The sequence below is a fragment of the Poromitra crassiceps genome (assembly GCF_964638095.1).
Source record: "Poromitra crassiceps genome assembly, chromosome: 2".
NCBI classification, from domain to species: domain Eukaryota; kingdom Metazoa; phylum Chordata; class Actinopteri; order Beryciformes; family Melamphaidae; genus Poromitra; species Poromitra crassiceps.
The window spans coordinates 59,914,475-59,937,187 of record NC_139624.1 but is presented as its reverse complement, the minus strand read 5'-3'; the positions used below and the strand labels follow the sequence as shown (position 1 = coordinate 59,937,187).

The 22,713-nt window shown below is 44.0% G+C and overlaps 1 protein-coding gene across 3 annotated transcripts in view; it reads right to left on the bottom strand.

Moving 5' to 3' along the window:
- The window catches only part of ptpn12 (protein tyrosine phosphatase non-receptor type 12), a 99,000-nt gene that overhangs the window by 46,290 nt on the left and 29,997 nt on the right, over positions 1-22,713 (bottom strand). For all 3 annotated transcript variants that reach the window (XM_083632019.1, XM_083632021.1, XM_083632020.1), the window contains exons 2-7: positions 11,726-11,834; positions 4,871-4,947; positions 4,548-4,643; positions 1,109-1,147; positions 549-620; positions 358-417 (exon numbers count right to left, since the gene is read on the bottom strand). In XM_083632019.1, the coding sequence (XP_083488145.1) occupies positions 358-417; positions 549-620; positions 1,109-1,147; positions 4,548-4,643; positions 4,871-4,947; positions 11,726-11,834 (453 nt within the window). The remainder of the gene's footprint in view (positions 1-357; positions 418-548; positions 621-1,108; positions 1,148-4,547; positions 4,644-4,870; positions 4,948-11,725; positions 11,835-22,713) is intronic.

Below are 22,713 nucleotides of genomic sequence, written 5' to 3'. Positions count from 1 at the left end.
ACAAAACGAAGCCCAAAAAAACGCTCCGTGCGCTGTGTTTTCTAGCCTCTCAATGGAAGCACTCTCAACATGATTTCCATAGCGTTCTTACTGAAAAAAAGCGCGTTGGGTATGAACGTCGCCTTAAGCTCTTGTCTCAGTAAACAACTACTGCCACAATGCCTTTGAGCAAGGCAGTGGAGCCGATTAGTGGCCAACCGCAGAAGACTGTAGTTGTACAGGGCGGCTGCCAGCTGTGTAACCGGATGAATGTGAAGATGGGCAGTGGATGGTAAAAAAAGGGCATAAAAATATAAAAATCAAATATCTTCCCAGGATAAATAAAGGCTAAAAATCAGATTAAGTCAGAGAACTTACATTCTCATACTCCACCATCAGAGTCCTGATAAAGTAGTCTGTTCTGGCCTGCTCCGATTCCTGAAAACAGCGACAGAAAACACTTTCCCTCAACAGAACAAAATGGGAGAATTTCAGAGAGAAAAACAGATAGATCCCTAGGTAAACAGCCACACACACACAGGTGTGATATTAGAGATTTGTCTACTTACACAGGAGATTCTGAAGGGGCCAAAAGACATGGGCTCCTCCCCTAACATGGGGAAATACCGCTCACACTTTTTCTAAGCAGAGAAGAAGCGGGAACAGAGAAGTTAGCTGACAAGCAAACCCACGAGGGATACCACAACATCCTGTGTACCGATGCCTTCTGTCTTCAGAAACAGACTTAATGCGATGTGTATAAACAAATGTATGAATTTAAGTATAAGTGGAAAAACAAATGTATACACACAGAAGCAAATACACCTTATCAGGGCTATCAGTCACATTTCATCATTAGCTCAGTAAACACCCAGAAACAGACAGGGCTCGATCAATGCTAATTGAGTTAGTGCTTTAGTAATTGATTTCAGTGCACACAGCATATCTTTGTCATTCTCTCACACGCACATGATTATACCTTACACACACACATATTCACAGATGCAAAAACAGAAAATATGCATCATTATTTTGCACACATGCATAACTGCGCACACACTCACACACACACACACACACACACACACACACACACACACACACACACACACACACGTTGCAGCCTTACCCTGCCCATCTCAAACTCTCGACAAGCCATTACAATAACCTGCAGACAGACAAACAGGAAGGATTACAATCAATATTTAGACTCAACCACTCATCATGAATCATACTGTCCAAAAACACAATTTAGTTCAATCCCAAATCTTATATTTATGTAACACTGTAGTTCCCAAAATGAGGTCCAGGGACTCCCAGGTGTCACAAGGAGTCCCCGGCAAAATAAGATAAGATGAGACGAAACATGAATGGCAAACTGAGAATAGTTCAACTTGACTATTTTTAATGAAGTTAGCACAATGACAGAATAAAGTAAAACAATGGTTATTCTGATTTACAGTTTTCACTCTCACCACTGTATCTCCACACCTACTTCCTGTGGTTCTCCATCGATAATAATCACAGTCTCGAGCTTTTGACAGTGCTAGGTAGACCTAACTGTGCCTCCCTCCCTCCTTCCCTCACATATCCCTACCAATAGCATCTGCCTTTTAATTAATCACAGCCATTATGAAACATTTATTTTAATTACTAACACTTAAGCTTTTATAACTATTACCTACACAGAGCTATGCTGTACTCCCAGATCCATCTCTAAGTAACATCATATCTTACCCATTGCCCTCTTTGCCCATCTATTTCTGTCCCTTCATCCATCAGTAACCCACACCCAAAGCTGTGTTCAACTCCCCAGACTGGTTCAGTGAGGCAGAGGGGCTTTTGTGATCTTAGCTGCCTCCTTATTTCTCCCTTTATGAATCCATCCCTCTCTCCTCTCCTCTAACCAGGCAGTAAGCCACACCCACAGCTATGTTGCACTCTCTCTCTCCTCTAACCAGGCAGTAAGCCACACCCACAGCTATGTTGCACTCTCTCTCTCCTCTAACCAGGCAGTAAGCCACACCCACAGCTATGTTGCACTCCCTCTCTCTCCTCTAACCAGGCAGTAAGCCACACCCACAGCTATGTTGCACTCCCTCTCTCTCCTCTAACCAGGCAGTAAGCCACACCCACAGCTGTGTTGCACTCTCTCTCTCCTCTAACCAGGCAGTAAGCCACACCCACAGCTGTGTTGCACTCTCTCTCTCCTCTAACCAGGCAGTAAGCCACACCCACAGCTATGTTGCACTCCCTCTCTCTCCTCTAACCAGGCAGTAAGCCACACCCACAGCTATGTTGCACTCCCTCTCTCTCCTCTAACCAGGCAGTAAGCCACACCCACAGCTATGTTGCACTCCCTCTCTCTCCTCTAACCAGGCAGTAAGCCACACCCACAGCTATGTTGCACTCCCTCTCTCTCCTCTAACCAGGCAGTAAGCCACACCCACAGCTATGTTGCACTCCCTCTCTCTCCTCTAACCAGGCAGTAAGCCACACCCACAGCTATGTTGCACTCCCTCTCTCTCCTCTCCTCTAACCAGGCAGTAAGCCACACCCACAGCTATGTTGCACTCCCTCTCTCCTCTCCTCTAACCAGGCAGTAAGCCACACCCACAGCTATGTTGCACTCCCTCTCTCTCCTCTAACCAGGCAGTAAGCCACACCCACAGCTATGTTGCACTCCCTCGCTCTCCTCTAACCAGGCAGTAAGCCACACCCACAGCTATGTTGCACTCTCTCTCTCTCCTCTCACCAGGCAGTAAGCCACACCCACAGCTATGTTGCACTCCCTCTCTCTCCTCTCCTCTAACCAGGCAGTAAGCCACACCCACAGCTATGTTGCACTCCCTCTCTCTCCTCTCCTCTAACCAGGCAGTAAGCCACACCCACAGCTATGTTGCACTCCCTCTCTCTCCTCTCCTCTAACCAGGCAGTAAGCCACACCCACAGCTATGTTGCACTCCCTCTCTCTCCTCTCCTCTAACCAGGCAGTAAGCCACACCCACAGCTATGTTGCACTCCCTCTCTCCCCTCTCCTCTAACCAGGCAGTAAGCCACACCCACAGCTATGTTGCACTCCCTCTCTCTCTCCTCTAACCAGGCAGTAAGCCACACGCACATCTATGTTGCACTCCCCCTCTCTCCTCTCCTCTAACCAGGCAGTAAGCCACACCCACAGCTATGTTGCACTCCCTCTCTCTCCTCTCCTCTAACCAGGCAGTAAGCCACACCCACAGCTATGTTGCACTCCCTCTCTCTCTCCTCTAACCAGGCAGTAAGCCACACCCACATCTATGTTGCACTCCCCCTCTCTCCTCTCCTCTAACCAGGCAGTAAGCCACACCCACAGCTATGTTGTACTCCCTACCGTAACAAAAAATTAAGTCTGAACTGTGGAGGCAACGCGACGATGTCCGCTAACGGCGGCTAATTATTATTATTATTTAACTCGTTCAAGATGCCAGCCTGCTACATTAAGTGTGTGTGTCTGTGTTCACATCACAAGTCAAACCAACTCCAGCCCCTCTGTGTTGTGAAAGGGGGGGGACTTTGGAGTCGTCTTTCAGACATAGAAATGCAACTGATAGAATGTGCACTGCATGTAGCACGATACTAACGATCTGTCTGGAAAGGCAGATCGTGGAGCCATTCTAATCGTTAACAATCTAAGATCGTCATATCGCCCACCCCTACCCTCTCTCCTCTCCTCTAACCAGGCAGTAAAGCCCCCTTCACATGATAAGCGTTGTGCACTTTTCTCAACGCGAGGTAGAGCGGAGCGCAAATTTCCAGGACAAGACGCGAGCAGCAACAGCGCGAGCATCGGCTATCTTCTTTTCCTCCTCTGATTGGTTGCGCTCATGAAAGGTGAGCGACAAGTAGGTCAGCGTTGAGATATTTTGAACTCAAAATCGAGCTGTGTGCGTCGCCATGGGTAGCGTTGCCGCCTAGTTGAGCAGCATCCTCTCCCCCATAGGAAAACAACGGGACAGCAGGCGCAGAGCTGTTTTACCACGGATCATGTGTAGGCGGCTTAAGCCATACTCATAGCTATGTTGTACTCCCTCTCTCCACTCCTCTCACCAGGCAGTAAGCCACACCCACAGCTATGTTGTACTCCCTCTCTCTCCTCTCACCAGGCAGTAAGCCACACCCACAGCTACATGTATGTTGTACTCCCTCTCTCTCCTCTCACCAGGCAGTAAGCCACACCCACAGCTACATGTATGTTGTACTCCCTCTCTCTCCTCTCCTGTAACCAGGCAGTAAGCCATACTCATAGCTATGTTGTACTCCCTCTCTCTCCTCTCCTGTAACCAGGCAGTAAGCCATACTCACAGCTATGTTATACTCCCTCTCTCTCCTCTAACCAGGCAGTAAGCCATACTCATAGCTATGTTATACTCCCTCTCTCTCCTCTCCTGTAACCAGGCAGTAAGCCATACTCATAGCTATGTTATACTCCCTCTCTCTCCTCTCCTGTAACCAGGCAGTAAGCCATACTCACAGCTATGTTATACTCCCTCTCTCTCCTCTCCTGTAACCAGGCAGTAAGCCATACTCACAGCTATGTTATACTCCCAGTTCATTCTCCAGAAGTCGATGACAGTGTTAGGCAGCGGGCCCTGAGTTGCGATGTAGGCCTCTGGGCCATCTATACCCTGGGGGGAAGGAGGGAGTGAGAGATGGACAGAAAGAGAGACAGATGGTCACTTTCATTATTTTTGACATCTTTCACAGTGCCTTTCGCAAATTCACATGTTAAAAATGTATAGAAATCCTTTATGTACTGTGACTTTATAGGTGCCTAGATGTGAATAATGTTCAAAAACTAAATTCAACCAGCGTGTCAGAAAGCAAAGCAACTTGATTTCTGTCTGCTTTTTACCTTGATGAAATTGGCATTGATGTAATCTGTGTCCTGATTTGTCGTTTTTAATGCCAGCTTCACCCGACTGTGGTCAACTGAGAGGAGAGACAGAGACATACTGTGGTCAACTGAGAGGAGAGACAGAGACATACTGTGGTCAACTGAGAGGAGAGACAGAGACATACTGTGGTCAACTGAGAGGAGAGACAGATACATCACAGTTACTGTGGTCAACTAAGAGGAGAGACAGAGACATACTGTGGTCAACTGAGAGGAGAGACAGAGACATACTGTGGTCAACTGAGAGGAGAGACAGAGACATACTGTGGTCAACTGAGAGGAGAGACAGATACATCACAGTTACTGTGGTCAACTAAGAGGAGAGACAGAGACATACTGTGGTCAACTGAGAGGATAGACAGAGACATACTGTGGTCAACTGAGAGGAGAGACAGAGACATCACTACTGTGGTCAACTAAGAGGAGAGACAGATACATCACAGTTACTGTGGTCAACTAAGAGGAGAGACAGACACATCACTACTGTGGTCAACTGAGAGGAGAGACAGAGACATCACTACTGTGGTCAACTGAGAGGAGAGACAGAGAGATCACTACTGTGGTCAACTGAGAGGAGAGACAGACATACTGTGGTCAACTGAGAGGAGAGACAGAGAGATCACTACTGTTGTCAACTGAGATGAGAGACAGAGAGATCACTACTGTGGTCAACTGAAAGGAGAGACAGAGACATCACTACTGTGGTCAACTGAGATGAGAGACAGAGAGATCACTACTGTGGTCAACTGAGAGGAGAGACAGAGACATCACTACTGTGGTCAACTGAGAGGAGAGACAGAGAGATCACTACTGTGGTCAACTGAGAGGAGAGACAGAGACATCACTACTGTGGTCAACTGAGAGGAGAGACAGAGAGATCACTACTGTGGTCAACTGAGAGGAGAGACAGAGACATCACTACTGTGGTCAACTGAGAGGAGAGACAGAGAGATCACTACTGTGGTCAACTGAGAGGAGAGACAGAGAGATCACTACTGTGGTCAACTGAGAGGAGAGACAGAGACATCACTACTGTGGTCAACTGAGAGGAGAGACAGAGACATCACTACTGTGGTCAACTGAGATGAGAGACAGATACATCACTACTGTGGTCAACTGAGAGGAGAGACAGAGAGATCACTACTGTGGTCAACTGAGAGGAGAGACAGAGACATCACTACTGTGGTCAACTGAGAGGAGAGACAGAGACATCACTACTGTGGTCAACTGAGAGGAGAGACAGAGACATCACTACTGTGGTCAACTGAGATGAGAGACAGATACATCACTACTGTGGTCAACTGAGAGGAGAGACAGAGAGATCACTACTGTGGTCAACTGAGAGGAGAGACAGAGACAGCACTACTGTGGTCAACTGAGAGGAGAGACAGAGACATCACTACTGTGGTCAACTGAGAGGAGAGACAGATACATCACAGTTACTCTGATCCATTTAAGATTAGTTTGTTATTACACTTACAGATGCAGAAAGAAAGAAAAAGAAAGAAAGGAGTAGAGAGAGAGAATGAGACAAGCAGATTGACAGAAGCCCTGTTCGAAACCGTACCTGTTAATTTAATTCACTATATAATAGTGAAATAGTCCACAATAAAATACCCATAATGCACTGCCATTTCTAGTGAACAGTGAATACCCTACATTCTCTCCCACATGATACCACAATGCAATGCGGTCATGTTTACCAAAGGAGAAGAAGAGTGACAGTGACTATGTTTACATGGACACAATATTCCACTATTATTCGGAAAATGACAATATTCTGAATTTGATATGGGTCATGTAAACAGCATATTCCAGTTGCATTTTCTGAATTTGGTCTTTTTCCGAATTTAGCATTTTCCGATGAAGACATCTGGGTTATTCCAGTATTATTCGGGTTTTAGGAGGATTCTTTGATCATGTATACAGCGTATTCGGAATATGCGTCTCAATCAGGGTTTTTACCGCAGTTTGCGATGCATGTTGCCTGTTTGTGGTCAACTGATGTGTGCTAGAAAGTGCTAGAAGAGGCGATATAATTATTGTAATCCGTCATCTCTGGCATGCGAACAGAAAAGCCAACATTTCTGATCGGGAGGAGATGAGAAACATCGATTGGTGCCCACGGAAGTCCAAAGTGCTTGCGAGCCTGCGAGGTAATAACGTCTTTCTAAATTCTTTCTTTACCTACACGTATTGCTATTCCTATATGTCTCCCTCCATCCAACTCCCTCTCTCATTTTCATTTTGCCAAAATGCAAAATGCAGAAAGTTTAAAAAAAAAGTAAAATTTTCCAGCAGTGGGAGTCAGCAACATACAGTGGTATACCTTATAAAAAGCTGTTTATGGACATTAAAGTCAAACTTAACCTGTTCGTCACGTGCATAATGAGTCCGTTTCAGACTGAAAACATAGTTTGTCTAAGATGACAGGTTGAGAGGCGGGTCATAGTATCATGTCGATGATTTTATTTGACAATTCTGGGGACTGGATTCGTGGATTGGGCTTTGGCCAATCCTGGCGTGTTCCGCCTCCAAATCGAGTGCGATTCAGTGTGTTATGGCTAGAGCTGGGTATTGGTTCAAATTTCAAGAATCGATTCGATTCCGATTCACAAGGTTGCAAATCGATTAATTTCGATTCGATTCGATTCGATTCAATTCAATTCCGATTCAATCAATTTCAATATTGATTTGGTTAGTGATACCAAAACGTGTTTTTTGAGCTGTACCCTGAATTACATGACTGTCCAGTTATGTAACACAGGGGTTCCCAACCAGCCAAGTAGATACATGGGGGCAAAAAAGTTGCAGACCTGTTGTCAATTTTAATGGTTTTAGTTACACATATATTTACTCACCAGTAGCCTGTACTACGAAGCTATCTTAACAGACCCGCGATCTGTCACTTTGATCTGGTTTGACTGAACAGGATCAAAGCTATCTAGTTTAACGATACTACGACGCTGGTTTTCTACTCGATAACTGAAGCTGGCTTTATCTGGGATCTGCCTGTGCACGCGCACGTTTTTCGCTCGTGCACAGGCGCGCGTCCACGCGAAAGAGGTGCGCTAGCCAATCACATTATGAACAGCTGAGTTGATCCACGCCCACACCCATTTCAACACCCATTTCCTCGTTCAATGAAAGCGCAGTGCGTGATCAGAGTTTTAGCGGATATTTAATGTAACCTATGTCAGAATGAAAATCCGCGTTGGATATAATCTGCTGAAGGACTGCTAAAGCTGCCGCTTGTATTCACATCAGTCATTTGATTTACTTTGATCAGCGATTTCTGTCCCCTAAATGTGTAATCTCAGCCTATAAATTTCCACAATCTGTAAACCTATTTAGACCATAGATTTAGAAACGCATGCTCAATGAATAATGATCTCTATCACTCATGTGTGTGGTTGCACTGATCGAATAATTAATATATAAAATAATGATAATGCTGATGCCTAATATAAAAGAGAAAACTGCTGAACTGAATTGAGACGATGCGGGCATAGTTTTCATTGATAAAAACTAGCCTATTTTTGCTCATATATTGGCATACAGCCTACAGGACACAGTTCCAGCTGAAACATGCAAGAGTACCCTGCATATTTAGTAGCCTATTGGGGCTATCCCATATTTATCCCATATCTATATTATATGTATAGGCTTTTCTGGCATGTAGGAGAATCACCCTCACTCCATTTGAGGCTGCGTGTATGATATGCGCTGCGTGATTAATAGTGATCATATTTCTCCACGCATCGTTCAGCTGTTAAGACATAAAGTGGTAAGTAGGCTTAATTTAATTATGTAGCCTACAGAGCCACAAATGTTTTTCTTGTTCTATTCTCAGTTGACTGCAATCTATTTTTCATATGGCGATCTTATATGAATGGTGAGTGACTCCAGAGAGCCGATTATATGGGTCTGTCATGGATTTTGATCTTATCCTCTGAAGCTAACCTGGTCGGGACCAGGTTAGCTTTGCAGCATGAGTTGCCATGGTGATTAGAAGTTAACTTGCTTTGTAGTACGGCTAAACCAGGGTTAAACCTGAAGTTACCTCGCTAAACCACTAATCTTGCTTTGTAGTACAGGCTACTGGTGGTGACAAAGGGTAAATAACAGCCTTTTCATCTGTCAATAAAGACACTTTCACAATCATGCACAGTGATTTGATTTCAGCCTATATAATTTCTAAAAGTAGATATTAATGATCAAACATTTCCATTCATGTAGCCTACAGTATTTATGTTTTTGTTTCAACTACAAACATAAATAAACGTCAACTTGAAACTATGTTTTAACTACCACACACAGCATAATATTTTAGCCTGTTTATTATTATTTTTTAAATCGATCTCTGGACATATGAATCGATAATCGAGGATTAAAATAAAAATCGATTAAAAATCGGAGAATCGATTTTTTGAACCCAGCCCTAGTTGTGGCGCTCCCCTCGGGAAGAGCCTTTTGACGGGAGGCTGAGTGGCTGAGTGGAGCTCAGCGACCCGCAGGCAGCCAGCTGCCTTCGTGTTGCCGAGCAGAGAGTGCAGTACGTCGGCCTGGAATCTCCGAAGTGCGACCACTGACAACCAAGCTCTCGGATGCGCGCGGGATTATCGCTGCTATAACGATACGATATCCCTGGAATGTGCGTTTTAACGAGCCGGTTACATTTCTTTGCATTCTTAGAGATTATAGTTTTTGTTTTTTATCCATGTTTCTAACAATTGGCCAAGTTAGTAGTTAGTTTATGGATAGGAATTCTGCCAGATGACAGGCACTAGGCGCCATTTTCGACTTAATTTGGAAGAGAAAATTATCCAGAAATGAAGATTTGATTGACAGCTGCATGTCGTGATATGATTGGTTGAAATGGGGTAGAAATTTGATAGTACTGGGTGACGTCAGCAAACTGTAAATTACTGTTATCAATGAAATCTTGAAAAACGAACTTTTGATGTGAAAAAGTGTGAAAAACTAAAGAAATTAGATTGTTGTGATTTGTTTTGCATACATTATTAAATAGGTGCACTGCATACCCAGGTATTTGAACTAAAATAAAATAAAAGTCATTCTTGGGTTCAGCTCGACTTTAAGATTAGCAGTATTAGTAGAGAGTCTTTGTGAACAACATACACTGTTTTGCCGGAGATTAAAACAAGTTTGAGATTTATGAGCGCATATCTGGAGAGCATCAAAGGCAGACTGTAATTGAGTAAGAGCCTGGTTTGGAGTGGAGCCTGTGGCATACAAGAGACTATCTTCAGCATAGAAATAGACATATCTCCAAGTCCCTTTCCTTGTGTGTGTGTGTGTGTGTGTGTGTGTGTGTGTGTGTGTGTGTGTGTGTGTGTGTGTGTGTGTGTGTGTCTCTCCCTCTCTCTAAAGCCCATGGCACACCAATCAAACATTCTCCAACAACTACCAAAATTCTTGTTGGTAGTTGTTAGAGAATGTTTGATTGGTGTGCCATGGGCTTACTAGATCAACAGACAGAGGGATCATCTGTGCACTCTGTCTTTGTGTAATCTGCTTTGTGTGTGTGTGTGTGTGTGTGTGTGTGTGTGTGTGTGTGTGTGTGTTACAAAGGACTTAAGCTACATTCACACATGCAGCGGTCATACAGCGAAAAAGTTCAAGGTGATCCTACTTTCGGGGGATGCAACCCGACATCACGCTGCAGCTGGCCAATCACAGACACCCTCACACACACAGCTCTGCTGTGTCTGTTTCACTACCCTTTTCTTTTTCTTCTTCTCTTCTCTTCACTCTGTCTCACTCAAAAGTCACGGCTGTATCTATAAGTTCTTCGTAAATAGAAAAAGGGAGCTTCTTGATGCTTATAGAAGAATTTAATAAAGAAGTAATGTACAGGTATACTTAATCAGTTAATACAAAGTACATCTTGAAGACCTATAAGCATCAAGAAGCTCCCTTTTTCTATTTACTATTTACATTGGCTTGCTGAGCTACCTTGTCGCCACTTTTTGATTTTTCCTTTTCTATAAGTTCTTCACAATAAAAATCCTTTGGTTAGTTTGTCTAACCGTTCGTCTAACTTTGTTGTTTGAAAGCTTGCCTTTCAGCAGCAGAAAATGTTTCAAAAACACATCTGATATACGACTGAAAGCGATCAGGAGGAAAGGGTAAGATAGCAGATATCTCAAGTGCAAACACAAGAGAGAAACTAAGCTCTGAAATAGCCCACAGCCTTTTAGAAAATGTATTTTCCGGGTTCGCTCGCACACACGTTTGGTTTGAGGGGGGGGGGGGGGTACTACAGCCCCACTATATGCAGCGGCCACTGTGGAGCGCTGTAAAGCTTCTGGCATACTCTTCGCGCACGCGCTGGAGGCGGGGCTCAGAGGAGGGCGCGCGCACTCTGCGCGGGCCAAAACAGAACATACTCAGTGCGCAGCTCCAGGCTCCAGGCAGTCTGAATGAAATTGAATGTAACGTTCCCAATTCTATGTATTAAATTATAAAAAACGACCCCTCCACATTTGGGAAGGCTAAGCCACACAACTAGTTCGTTATAATCGAACAGCATGCTTTGAAGGCGACTTTACGACGGTGAGGACTCAATCACAGCAGATATCCGCTGATAGCCTACCAAGGAGATCTCACAGGCACAGGCAGCAAAACCGATGCGCTGATAGAAAAATCTCCATGGACGCGCCGCGCTGCGCTCAGGCCTCGCCCCCCGACACGCCCCGTGCGATGTCGTCATAATCGCCGTGCGCCCTATGCGCTTGGCTGGGCGCGAAGAGTATGCCAGAAGCTTAAGCTGTCTGAATGGCCCCTTACATGGTAGTATATCTTTGTATCTGTTCTTCTTGACGTTCTCCTCTCTCTCTCCTACGTTGGTGGGGTAGATCTTCTCAGTCCTGTACTTGGTTGATAACCGCCGTAACCTCTGAAACAGACAAGAACAGAAGGGAAAATAAATGAACTGTTTGGTCTTTGTCTTTCATTTTGGTGCTCACTCTCTCTCCAGCAGACAGAAAACAGAGTAATAAGCTCATCTAATTTCTATCACCTACAGAGATTATGCAACAGCAGTAGGATTTGTTTGTATGTACCGTGCAGTTTTACTCTACTTAACCTCTGTGGGTGAGACAGGACAGTCTCGTCTCACCTTGTCTTGGGCGTGAGCATAAACAACTCACCCTTCCCTCAGCCCCTTAACTTACATTAACTACCACACACACATAATGTGTAACACACAAAATAATAATTAATAATAATAATAATAATAGGATTTGAATGTATATTTGAGACCGGGTTAACACAAGCAGTGATGTGGCACACCTTAAGTGACTTCTTGAAACTTTCTGTGAAATGTATGCATGCATGGCACAACATATTAATTCAGCACACCGCAGAGGCCTGGAGTGTCACAGAGGAGGAACTTCTTCAAAAGAACGTCAAGAGTTCTGTAAGATCAAACACTCCTGCTTGACTTTGATAGCAGTCACATGACGCTCGAGGGTCTTTTGTCACTCTCGCTCTCTCAGTTCCTTTCATTCACTTCCCTCTCTCTCTGTAAAGAGTGAAGAAATGAGCCATCACTCCACTTCTTCTGCCTCTCTCTCTCTCTCTCTCTCTCTCTCTCTCTCTCTCTCTCTCTCTGAGAAAGTCAGCGTGGGCGTTTGTGTGAAAAAATGGTTCCATCTCTCTCTCTCGTGACTGTAAGCGTTCCTCATGTTACTGTAACATTGACATACACTGTACATTAGGGATGCCACGGTGTGAACATTTTCACACCGAATAATAAGCACGTGACCAGACCGGTATTACCGGTTACACCGGGAAATGTAAACAATAGGATTGTTAGTTCCTATTCCTTCGTCAACGCGGACGAAGGCTATCGCTGAAACGCGTACGTTGTGGTGCAACAGGAATAAAAACCCTCAAAAGGACTTTCTGAGTGCTGGCTCCTTCTCTATTGCTTCAAGAAACTCTTGTGCCGTGCACCTAAGACTTTAACACCTTGAGTGCCATGGACGAGATATCTCGTCTTACATAATCCACCCGTTGAGTGCCAAAGACGAGATATCTCGTCTTACATAAACATTTTTTTTTTTTGACGGTGGGACATCAATCAACCCCTTTTACGTCTTCTATATCAATATTGGAGGAAGAGAATGTGTATAATCTATTTTACCGACCACTAAGTGGCGACAGTTCTCCAGACAGAGAGAAAGCCACAGCCACGGGTCCGCTGGAAAGCCAGTCTAATTTTCGAGGAAATAGCTGGGCGAAAACTCTTTCGATTTCACACACACACACACACACACACACACACACGCGCGCGCGCGCGCACACACACACACTCAAGTACCTTTGCGCATAAATAAGACCAGAATCGCAAAAGCTTCTTCAAAGCTCTCAGCCGACACCTCAAGAAACGAACAGTTTTACAGTCCAGACTGCCGAGAGCGGCCGCGGAGCCTCCTCCCTCCGCAGCACAGACGGAGGGAGGAGTTTGGAGACACACACACACTCTCTCTCTCTCTCTAGTCCCGAGAGAGAGAGAGAGGAGAGAGAGAGAGAGAGAGAGAGAGGAGAGAGAGAGAGAGAGAGAGAGAGAGAGAGAGAGAGAGCACACAGAGTGGGAGACAGACACGCTGTGGGGGCAAAGAACGGACAGAGATCTCTTCCTCTCAGAGCCGCGGAGCAACGCGCGAACACACACACACACACACACACACACACACACACACACACACACACACACACAATACAGTATACAGACTTGCCCAAGGGCACCCATAATCACAGGCACGTGAGGTGGTTCTAAAAATCCATTTATCTCTGAACTCTCTGAAAATCTCTGAAACCATGCTGTACTCAACGGCTAATATCTACATAACTACTAACTCTGCAAACTAACTCTTTTAGACAGAGAAAGCACACATTCTATTAGTTCTTTTTAGATGATTGGTGTTCACGAAGTCTTAACACAAAATAATCCTCGGCTCTTGTAAAATGAGCCAGAATCCTCAAAAAAAAAACTGGCACAACTTACCTACAGGATTGAAAAAACGGCTGGCACTCAATGTGTTAAATTATCCGGTGAGTGTGCGGGCTGATAGCTCTCCAGCTATATATCTGCTTAGTTCCTACTAGTGCATGTTGTTCCAACAATAACAGTGAGACACCAGTCGGGTATCCATAGCAGCTAGACTAGAGCGAACGTTAAGTTATATGTACGTTGATAATACACGTTTTAACACATTCACTGCCAGACGTTTTTTTTTTACTGTAGTTAGCTTCTGCCAGAGGGGTTTTTTGAGGATTCTGGCTCATCTTTCAAGACCCGAGGATTCTTTTCTGCTAAGATTTTGTGAACACACAATATCTCAAAAGAACTAATAGAATGTGTGCTTTCTCTGTCTAAAAGAGTTAGTTTGTAGAGTTAGTAGTTATGTAAGCATTAGCAGTTGAATACAGCATGGTTTCAGCGTCAGAAAAAATATTCAGAGATAAACGGCTTTTTGTGAAATTCGATAGAACAGTCACTTTAACCATTCATTTTTGGCTCTCTCTCTCTCTCTCTCCCTCCCCCTCTCGCTCTCTCTCTCTCTCCCTCCCTCTCGCTCTCCCTCCCTCTCTCTCTCTCTATCTCTCTCTCTAAATATATATTTTTTTTTAATTATTTTATTTTTTTACAAAATGAATGCCTATGGCAGAAAATACGAAAGACAACGTGTTCTCCTCAATGAACTCTTTATTTCAATGTGTCTCCTCTCCAACACTCTGCTGTCCCCGGCGCATGCCGGTGTGAATTCCCCATGTTTAAAACAGTTTTGTTGGCACAAAGGCCCGTGCCCAGCCAGAAAACTAGAGACTACATGAAGCTCCACCTCACGTTAGTCGGCTGTGCAATGGAGTGGGGCGAGGAGGAACGAATTCCACCCAAACCTAGTCCACAAAAAAAATAAAAATAATAATAATTAATTAATAATAACAATAATCGATAAAAATGCCATATGATCGATTCAATTCCTTAACGATCAATTATCGATTTTCGATAATTGATGAACATCCCTAGTTTTAAAGTACGCAAGAGTCTATGCTTTAACCGTCGATTCTGTAGGTTCATAGAGACAAGATGCTGCTGCTGTTTAAAGTACCAACGTTAGCATGGACGCTCACAGTCATGCAACACTGGCTGCATCACAACTCATGGCTGCATCTGAGTCGAGACAACTTTTCAGACGCCCGTGGAGACAATCTTTCTCAAAAGAAACTAATGTTAGCGACACACCTGGAGACTTTTTCTGACATGGGATTAACAATACCAGCAAGCAGCAGTAAGCAGGCAATGACTGAATGCTGGTAAGTCCTCCCTCCCGTTAGCATTGATGCTAAGTTAGCATCGACTTTTCGCTGTGGAAAAAAAAGGCACATTTCCAGAGATGGCCCGCAGTGACAACAGTATGCACACGCATGCAGGCTTAGCTAAGGGTCTTACCTACATGTGTATGAGGAGGGCATCATTTGTGTTCATAAGATGCATAGCGTTAACTAACGTTAGTTGCTGGTCTAACCATAACAGTGGAGCCACACTGCAGCCAGAGGGAGCACTTGTAATTTACACCGGCGCACACTGAAACTGCTGAGTTTTCCTTTCAATTTTTCCTCCATAAAAACAAAAGGTGTTACCGGTGGGCATGTTATCTAATCGGTGTATGTCTCGCCACCGGGTAACACCGGTACCACCGAATACCGCGACAAGCCTACTGTACATCCCGATTTCCTGAGGCTCACAATTCTGCACCTTCCATCCCATCTCTCCTCTGTGGCATCACTACTGTACTACTGCAGAGTCATTTACAGTATTAATACAATACAGACAGTAGATTGTTTGAAAATACTTAGTCAGTGATCCACTGCAAGACTGTACAGTTGAGCCTTACTTATTCAAGACTGTACAGTTGAGCCTTACTTATTCAAGACTGTACAGTTGAGCCTTACTTATTCAAGACTGTACAGGTGAGCCTTACTTATTCAAGACTGTACAGGTGAGCCTTACTTATTCAAGACTGTACAGTTGAGCTGTACTTATTCAGTTACTTTTTTGTCTGCTTCTCAACATGCTCACTTTCCCACCACTACCAGCAAACTCTTCTCTCCTATTTGGACATTGTTGTTGAAAATGCACAGTTGTAACTCGCAACTGAATCTCTCTCCACCTGGGACCAAAACAACAACAACAACAACAAAACATGGGCATTAACCTGAAAGGTGACTTTTTGATGACCATGCTTCATTCATTCATTCAGCATGGTTTCATACTGACAGCACTCACTGTATGCACTAGTAACACACAGCACAGACTAGCAGCCAATACATACAAAAACACTGCAGTAATGAGTTTAACATAATTCAACTTGCGCACCAGAAAGACACAGAGTAGAAACTGAGGGAGAGCAGAAAAAAAAAAGGGGGGGTTTGAGTGAGAGATACACAGTCTGTGGGCGGCTGTGTCTGTCTGTGTGTGTGTGTGTGTGTGTGTGTGTGTGTGTGTGTGTCTGTGTGTGTGTGTGTGTGTGTGTGTGTGTGTGTGGTAATAGCATTAGAGCTCCTCTGGCCTCATGTGAATTACATTTCCAACCGAGGTCTGCTTCTGTGTTGGGCCAGAGCCCAGGAAGACAGACACAAACACACACGCACGCACGCGCACACACACACACACACACAACAGGAAAGGCGAGCCCCTCATCCTCCCGTAACAGTGATTTGTGATGGCTTGTGATGGCTTGCGATGCCCCCCCCCCCCCCCCCCCCCACAGCCCCCTCATGTGGGAGCGACATGCACAGAACAGTGACTTGTGACACTGAAAGGGAGATGACATGTTTCCTTTTGCAGCTATTTCACTTCATGTAAAAGGCAATCGAGAAACACTGGTTGATTCTCCCGTTAAAGTCCATCTATAGTCTGCACATGAGACGATGTCAGCTGTCAGGAGAAAAACTATCAATATGCTTTCACAGACACAGGACCACAATATGCTTTACCTTGGGGCTAAAATAGGATTAGCCACAGTGCAGTGAGCACGCCTAAGTAAGTAACGAACGACTTCAGTGCCTTGCTCAAAGGCATGTCAGCACATGTCAAACCTATTAACTCCTACTCTCAAGTGAGGGCAGGGGTTCCCAACCTTTTTTGGCTCGTGACCCTACTTTGACGTCACAAAAATCGAGGGACCCGAGACATTCAAATTCCGGTACGCCATCGATAATATCATCAGTGATGTCACATAGTATGCTTTATTCCTACAGAATTCTGACTTTAATCTGAGAATTCTGACTTTAATCTAAAAATTCAGACTTTAATCTAAAAATTCAGACTTTTTTCTCAAAATTCTGACTTTAATCTCAGAATTCTGATTTCTGTTTTAAAGTTCTAATCTCAAAGATTTTCATCAGAATAAAAAAAATAAAAATAAGAGTCACTCACAAATAATGTTGAGTGAGGCTATGGTCCATTGATGGAAGCGTTTGCAGTATATAGTGACATTATGTGACATTAGTAATGTCATATAATGCAACACTGTATGGATCTCACCTGCAATTAGTACTCATCACCATAGGTGTCACCAAAGAGAACAAAACTGAAATCTTAGAGATTATCACTTTAAACTCAGAACTAAAACAAACAAACAAAAAACGCAAGTGACCCTAATCATCTTCGGTAGGTAGTATTAATTGTGTGTGGTGGTGTAAAAAAAAAAAAAAAATCAGGCGACCCTATTTGAATTCCAGGTGACCCCACTTAGGGTCGCAACCCTATGGTTGGGAACCACTGGGTTACGGGATCAAAATAACAACCTGTCGTCAGCCTAGGTAGTTTCAGCAGCCAATGACGCTTTCCAACCATGCTAGAATATTTCCAATAATATTTCCAATAAAGCCAGCCACTGGGAAAAGTTGATGTACAAATTCTCGTGGTAACCAGGATGGCAATTTGTAATCTCCCGTCATGTGCTTTTATTCACAGTTCAGACATGCATGGGTAACCAGGCAGGTAGACCAGGCTCTTTATTTTTGACCCAACAATTTAAACAATTCTCACATGCACTGGTGATTTCGTATGGTTTTATATGGTTTGGTGCTTTCATGCCGGTTTCTCCTCATGGAAGTGACCGTTATTTTAAAAATCTCCACATTGTCTGCACAGTCGCATCCACGACATAGTTAGAAATTTGGGGTGTGCACGGCCAGGTGAAAACGGGGGCCTCGCCAAGGGACCGTGGCTGCTGGTGGGATGTCACTTGGCCACTTGACACTCACCACGCTCATGGATCCCTCAAGTATAATAATAACTACAGTATGCCACTATGATGCCGAAGCTGCTGAGTGCATAACTCAAAAGTGAACCCTCAATGAATGTTATTCTCTCCTTCCCTTACCCTCTATAGAACAGGGGTTCCCAAACTTTTCAGACCAACTACCACTACGTACCAAACCAAATCCCCCCCCCCCACACCCCATAAAATAAATTTTGCTGATTTAACAATGGCAGAAAGGCTGACAATATAAGGCTACTAGCTGGTTCAAAATGGACACATTGACGGACACACACACACACACACACACACACACACACACACACACACACACACACACACACACACACACACACACACACACACACACACACACACACACACACACAAGCCAATATTAGACTGTGAAAAAGAGGACCCCTTTGAAAATGTTTTTTCCCTCGCCAAAATGTTGCCTAACTTTGGAGACAACCAGGAAACAACCAGGAAAGACTAGTGACTACTGGAGAGTCAGTTGACAGCCGGAACAGGGACGGCACCCGGGTAGCAGTATGGGTTAGCTCCCCAGCCTGCGTCTTCCGTGAGGAAGAAGCCCAACAACCCACGAGAGGCCTTTTAGGAGGGCCATTCAAGCTGCAAGTGGAGACTGCAGTGCCACCAAGTACTGGTACTGCATGGTGTCCACTAAGATACCATCACCTCGGAATGAGATGTTTGGAGCGGGGGAGTCTGGTGCAGCGCACAGGTCGTAGACCTGGTGAGACGAGGGAGGAACCCGGCCGGGTGGCAACCCACAGAGCCCGGTCCCTCTACGTACCAGAGCCCTCCCCCTCCCCCGGTCCCAGCAGAGTAGTTCCGGAGCAGCGGATTGAGTGGCCCTGACCACGTGACCACCTTCGACCCTCCCTATAGGGCTGACCGTGGGTAGCTACTGGGACATAAGTTGGGGCTTGGCCAGCCCCGGCTGGGTCACCTGGGCGAGGGTGTATGATGTTGCGAGACCCGAAACATCCTATGACCCCAGGGTACATCACTGAGGATACGTCCCAGTTATACATCCATGCGATGTTTTTTTTTTCTTTATGAGTGTTATTTAGCTACCTTCCTGACAAGCTAGCATGACAAGGTTGGTACAAACAAATGGATTCCTTAGGTCTTCTAGTTTCATATGATACCAGAAAATTCACTCTGGCTTTAAAACCGAGCCTGCTGCAGCCTGAAAGTAAATGTTCAAAATTGTGATATTTCCCAAATATCGCGATATTTCCAAAAATCGGCCCAATCGGGCTACTCCTCAGGGTTAACGTGATTATGTAAAAATGGTTGAATGAATGTGTTTCCAGAGCTATTTATCACAATTTCTTTATTGACAAAAAAAATCAACTTGGAGCGAGTTTAAAAGCTTTTGCAACAGTCTGGAAATGTTATTGAATATTGATGTTTCTAATCTATTCAGCTTTCCTAAATTGATGCATCATTGCAAAAACAAAACAAAATCCTTGGATGGAGAAGGAGCTACTGTCTGGCCCTTTCTCTCTCCCTCTCTGCAGACAGACAGACAGACAGACCCTGTTTTAATTACTCTTACTTCCTCTGTTACATAAAACACACACAGACACATACACACCAAAGGGACACACACACAAATCACTCATGCACACAAGCATGTGCGTGTACTCACACACACCAACAATGGCAAAGCCTGCTGGAGGATGCAAGGGAAATAAAGCAGAGAGAGAGAGAGGAAGAGAGAGAGGGGGGGAGAGACAGACAATGAACTTCCTTGCCTTCCTTGAGAGAGAGAGACAGAGAGAGGAAGAAAGACAGAGAGAGAGGAGAGCCAAGGCTTTCAAGTGGCTTTCACATACAGACTACAAGATGGTCATCAGTCTCTGTTCTTTTCACACTATACAGCTGTCTGTCTTGTAATCAGGAGTCTTTGAGTCGTTTTGGTTTTCACATTATATGACAAGATATTCCACCAGGAGGAGTCCCGACCAGTCCACAAACACAGTCACACACCGGCATTATTCTTGCTAAACACACGCTCGCACATCGATGTGTCAATATCTTGAGAGAAAGGGGAAAATGGAAAAATGTAAGTCATGAAAATAAATGAAACTTTTCTGCTCAGGAGGCACTAAATGCAACTATTTCACTCCATTTCTTATTTTGTAATGTCATATTCTTCAAAAGGTGGGTTCTCATTCATTCATATCTTTTTCTCTTCCAGTTTTCAAGGCAAAATGTTGTAGTCGGGTAAAGGGGATATGATAGATCTGCAATATGTCATTTTGTAGGCGGCACATGCCATGGTCTCGCCCCCTTTTAGGGGGAAAACACAAGCCACTCGCCGTTGACTTCAATGTAAAATAGCAGTAAAAAAACAAATATAGAAAAATAACCAAATTAATCTAGATTATTAATGGCACAAAGACACGATGACATATTACAGCTCGGCCGGCCACAGAATGCACAAGATACATCAGAAATATGACTTTGACCCATCTAAAATCATGTGACTCATGTCTCGTCTGTGACCTAGTTCCGGTGTCCGCCTGTTGCTAAGTTAGCCTTCTACATTAAATACAGTTGCTGCCCAGCGTCGTTGTAGGCTACTTGACTCGGAGCTGTAATGTAAATATGTGACATGAGTCACATGATTTTAGATGGGTCAAAGCAGAGCCGTATAATAGAAGAGTATAATAGAAGAGTTCCGACATCTCCATTCACTCCAATGGACCAGTTTTTTTACCAGGAAGTAGAAAGTGGAACTCTTGAGTAAAAAAAAGCAGCACTGTCAAGTTGCAGCAAAATAGACAGTTTGTGTTGTACTCTGAAAGGGTTTTTCATCCCTTGAATCAAATTGTACATTATCAGCTTTATTTTAGCATGCAAAAGTAGCGCGAGACCCATTCCTGGCTGTTCATTGGCTAATGAGTCTCGCATTTTGGTCCTCCGCTGACGCCACTCTCTTACTAGATGACACTAGGTCAAAGTAATATTTCCGGTGTATCTTGCCCATTCTATGGCCAGACGAGTTCTAAGAAATTGTTATGTCATGGTGTCTTTGGGTCATTAATAAACAAAACTATTTTTTTTTTGGTATTGCTATTTTACATTTAAGTCAATGGCAAGTGGTGTGTATTTTCCCCCTAAAAGGGGACGGGACCATATTACCGATCTATCGTATTCACCTTATCATTTGCCCATATCAGGACGCTTCTGCCATAACGTAATTTTGGAATCGTTATTCCGTTTTAGACCCAGAAGTAGATTACTCCTACCTTTATCATTTTTAGACTTGCCAAAAAGCTTTCAAAAAGTTTTCAAGCAAAAAAACAAAAGCTTTAATATTTTTTCGGATGAGAATGTAACATTCCAAATATGTGACCAGTTTATCAGAATAACGCCTATTTGTACATTTTTAACGAGCAGCGAGGACTGAGAGCGCTGGCTGTGTGACTGGTCGGACAAGCTAGTATCTGTCAACCCCTACTGTACTGGCGGTGAGAAAACACAGTCGCGTTCTTTTGTAACTAACGTTAAATGCCAACCGGGTACAGCGATCGGCTCCTCGCAGCAGTAATGCTATGAGCATGTAACTGAAGTTGGCCGCAGTGTAGCTGCTGAATGTTGCCAAACTTCATTCATAGTTTATCTATCTATTTTAGATGCTGGAGACCTTTTAAGGGCAAAGTCACGCCTTTTCATTAATTGCCAGATATCTTGACCAAACATGGAAGAGAGCTTATTTTAGGGCTGCTACTCCATATTTTAGTGTATCTGTCAATTAATGCATTCATAGTTTTCACAACATTTTCACAGCAGGTATTCAAGGATGTACACACAATACAGACGTTACAATACACTCCTTTCTGCCTTCTACCAGTCAGTCCATCTTTTACCCCTCCATCACTCCCTCCCTCATTCCCTTACACACTTCATCCCTTTTCATCCCATTCAGAACATCATTCTTCATTCGCTTCCACCCTCCATGTAGTATTCAAATAAGCATGAAATACTTACTGTCGGAACAAAATTATAAAATTCAACTGATTATTTAGGATTACAAACCTCTCTGTCACATACAGTATTTGGTGAAGGCTTCTATCCTAAGTGCCTTTAGTGCATCCATCTTTAGGCATGGATTGCCCCAGTTATAATCCCGTATATGTATCTCTCTCTCTCTCTGTGTCAGATGAACTGTATGGCAAAACAGTGGGACTCATTAGAATTAGATAAGCAAATTTAGAAAGCAGACATTATTAAAATAATATACATTTAATTTGATCATGTCTTCTCTCACATTTCTATCTCTCTTCCCTGCTGTTTCTATCACTCTCTTCATCTCTTTCTGTCAGGAAATATGTGGTATAACAGCATGAGTGAGTTGGCCAGTTTCCTGTGAGCACCCACGCATGCACACACACACACACACACACACACACACACACACACACACACACACACACACACACACACACACACACACAC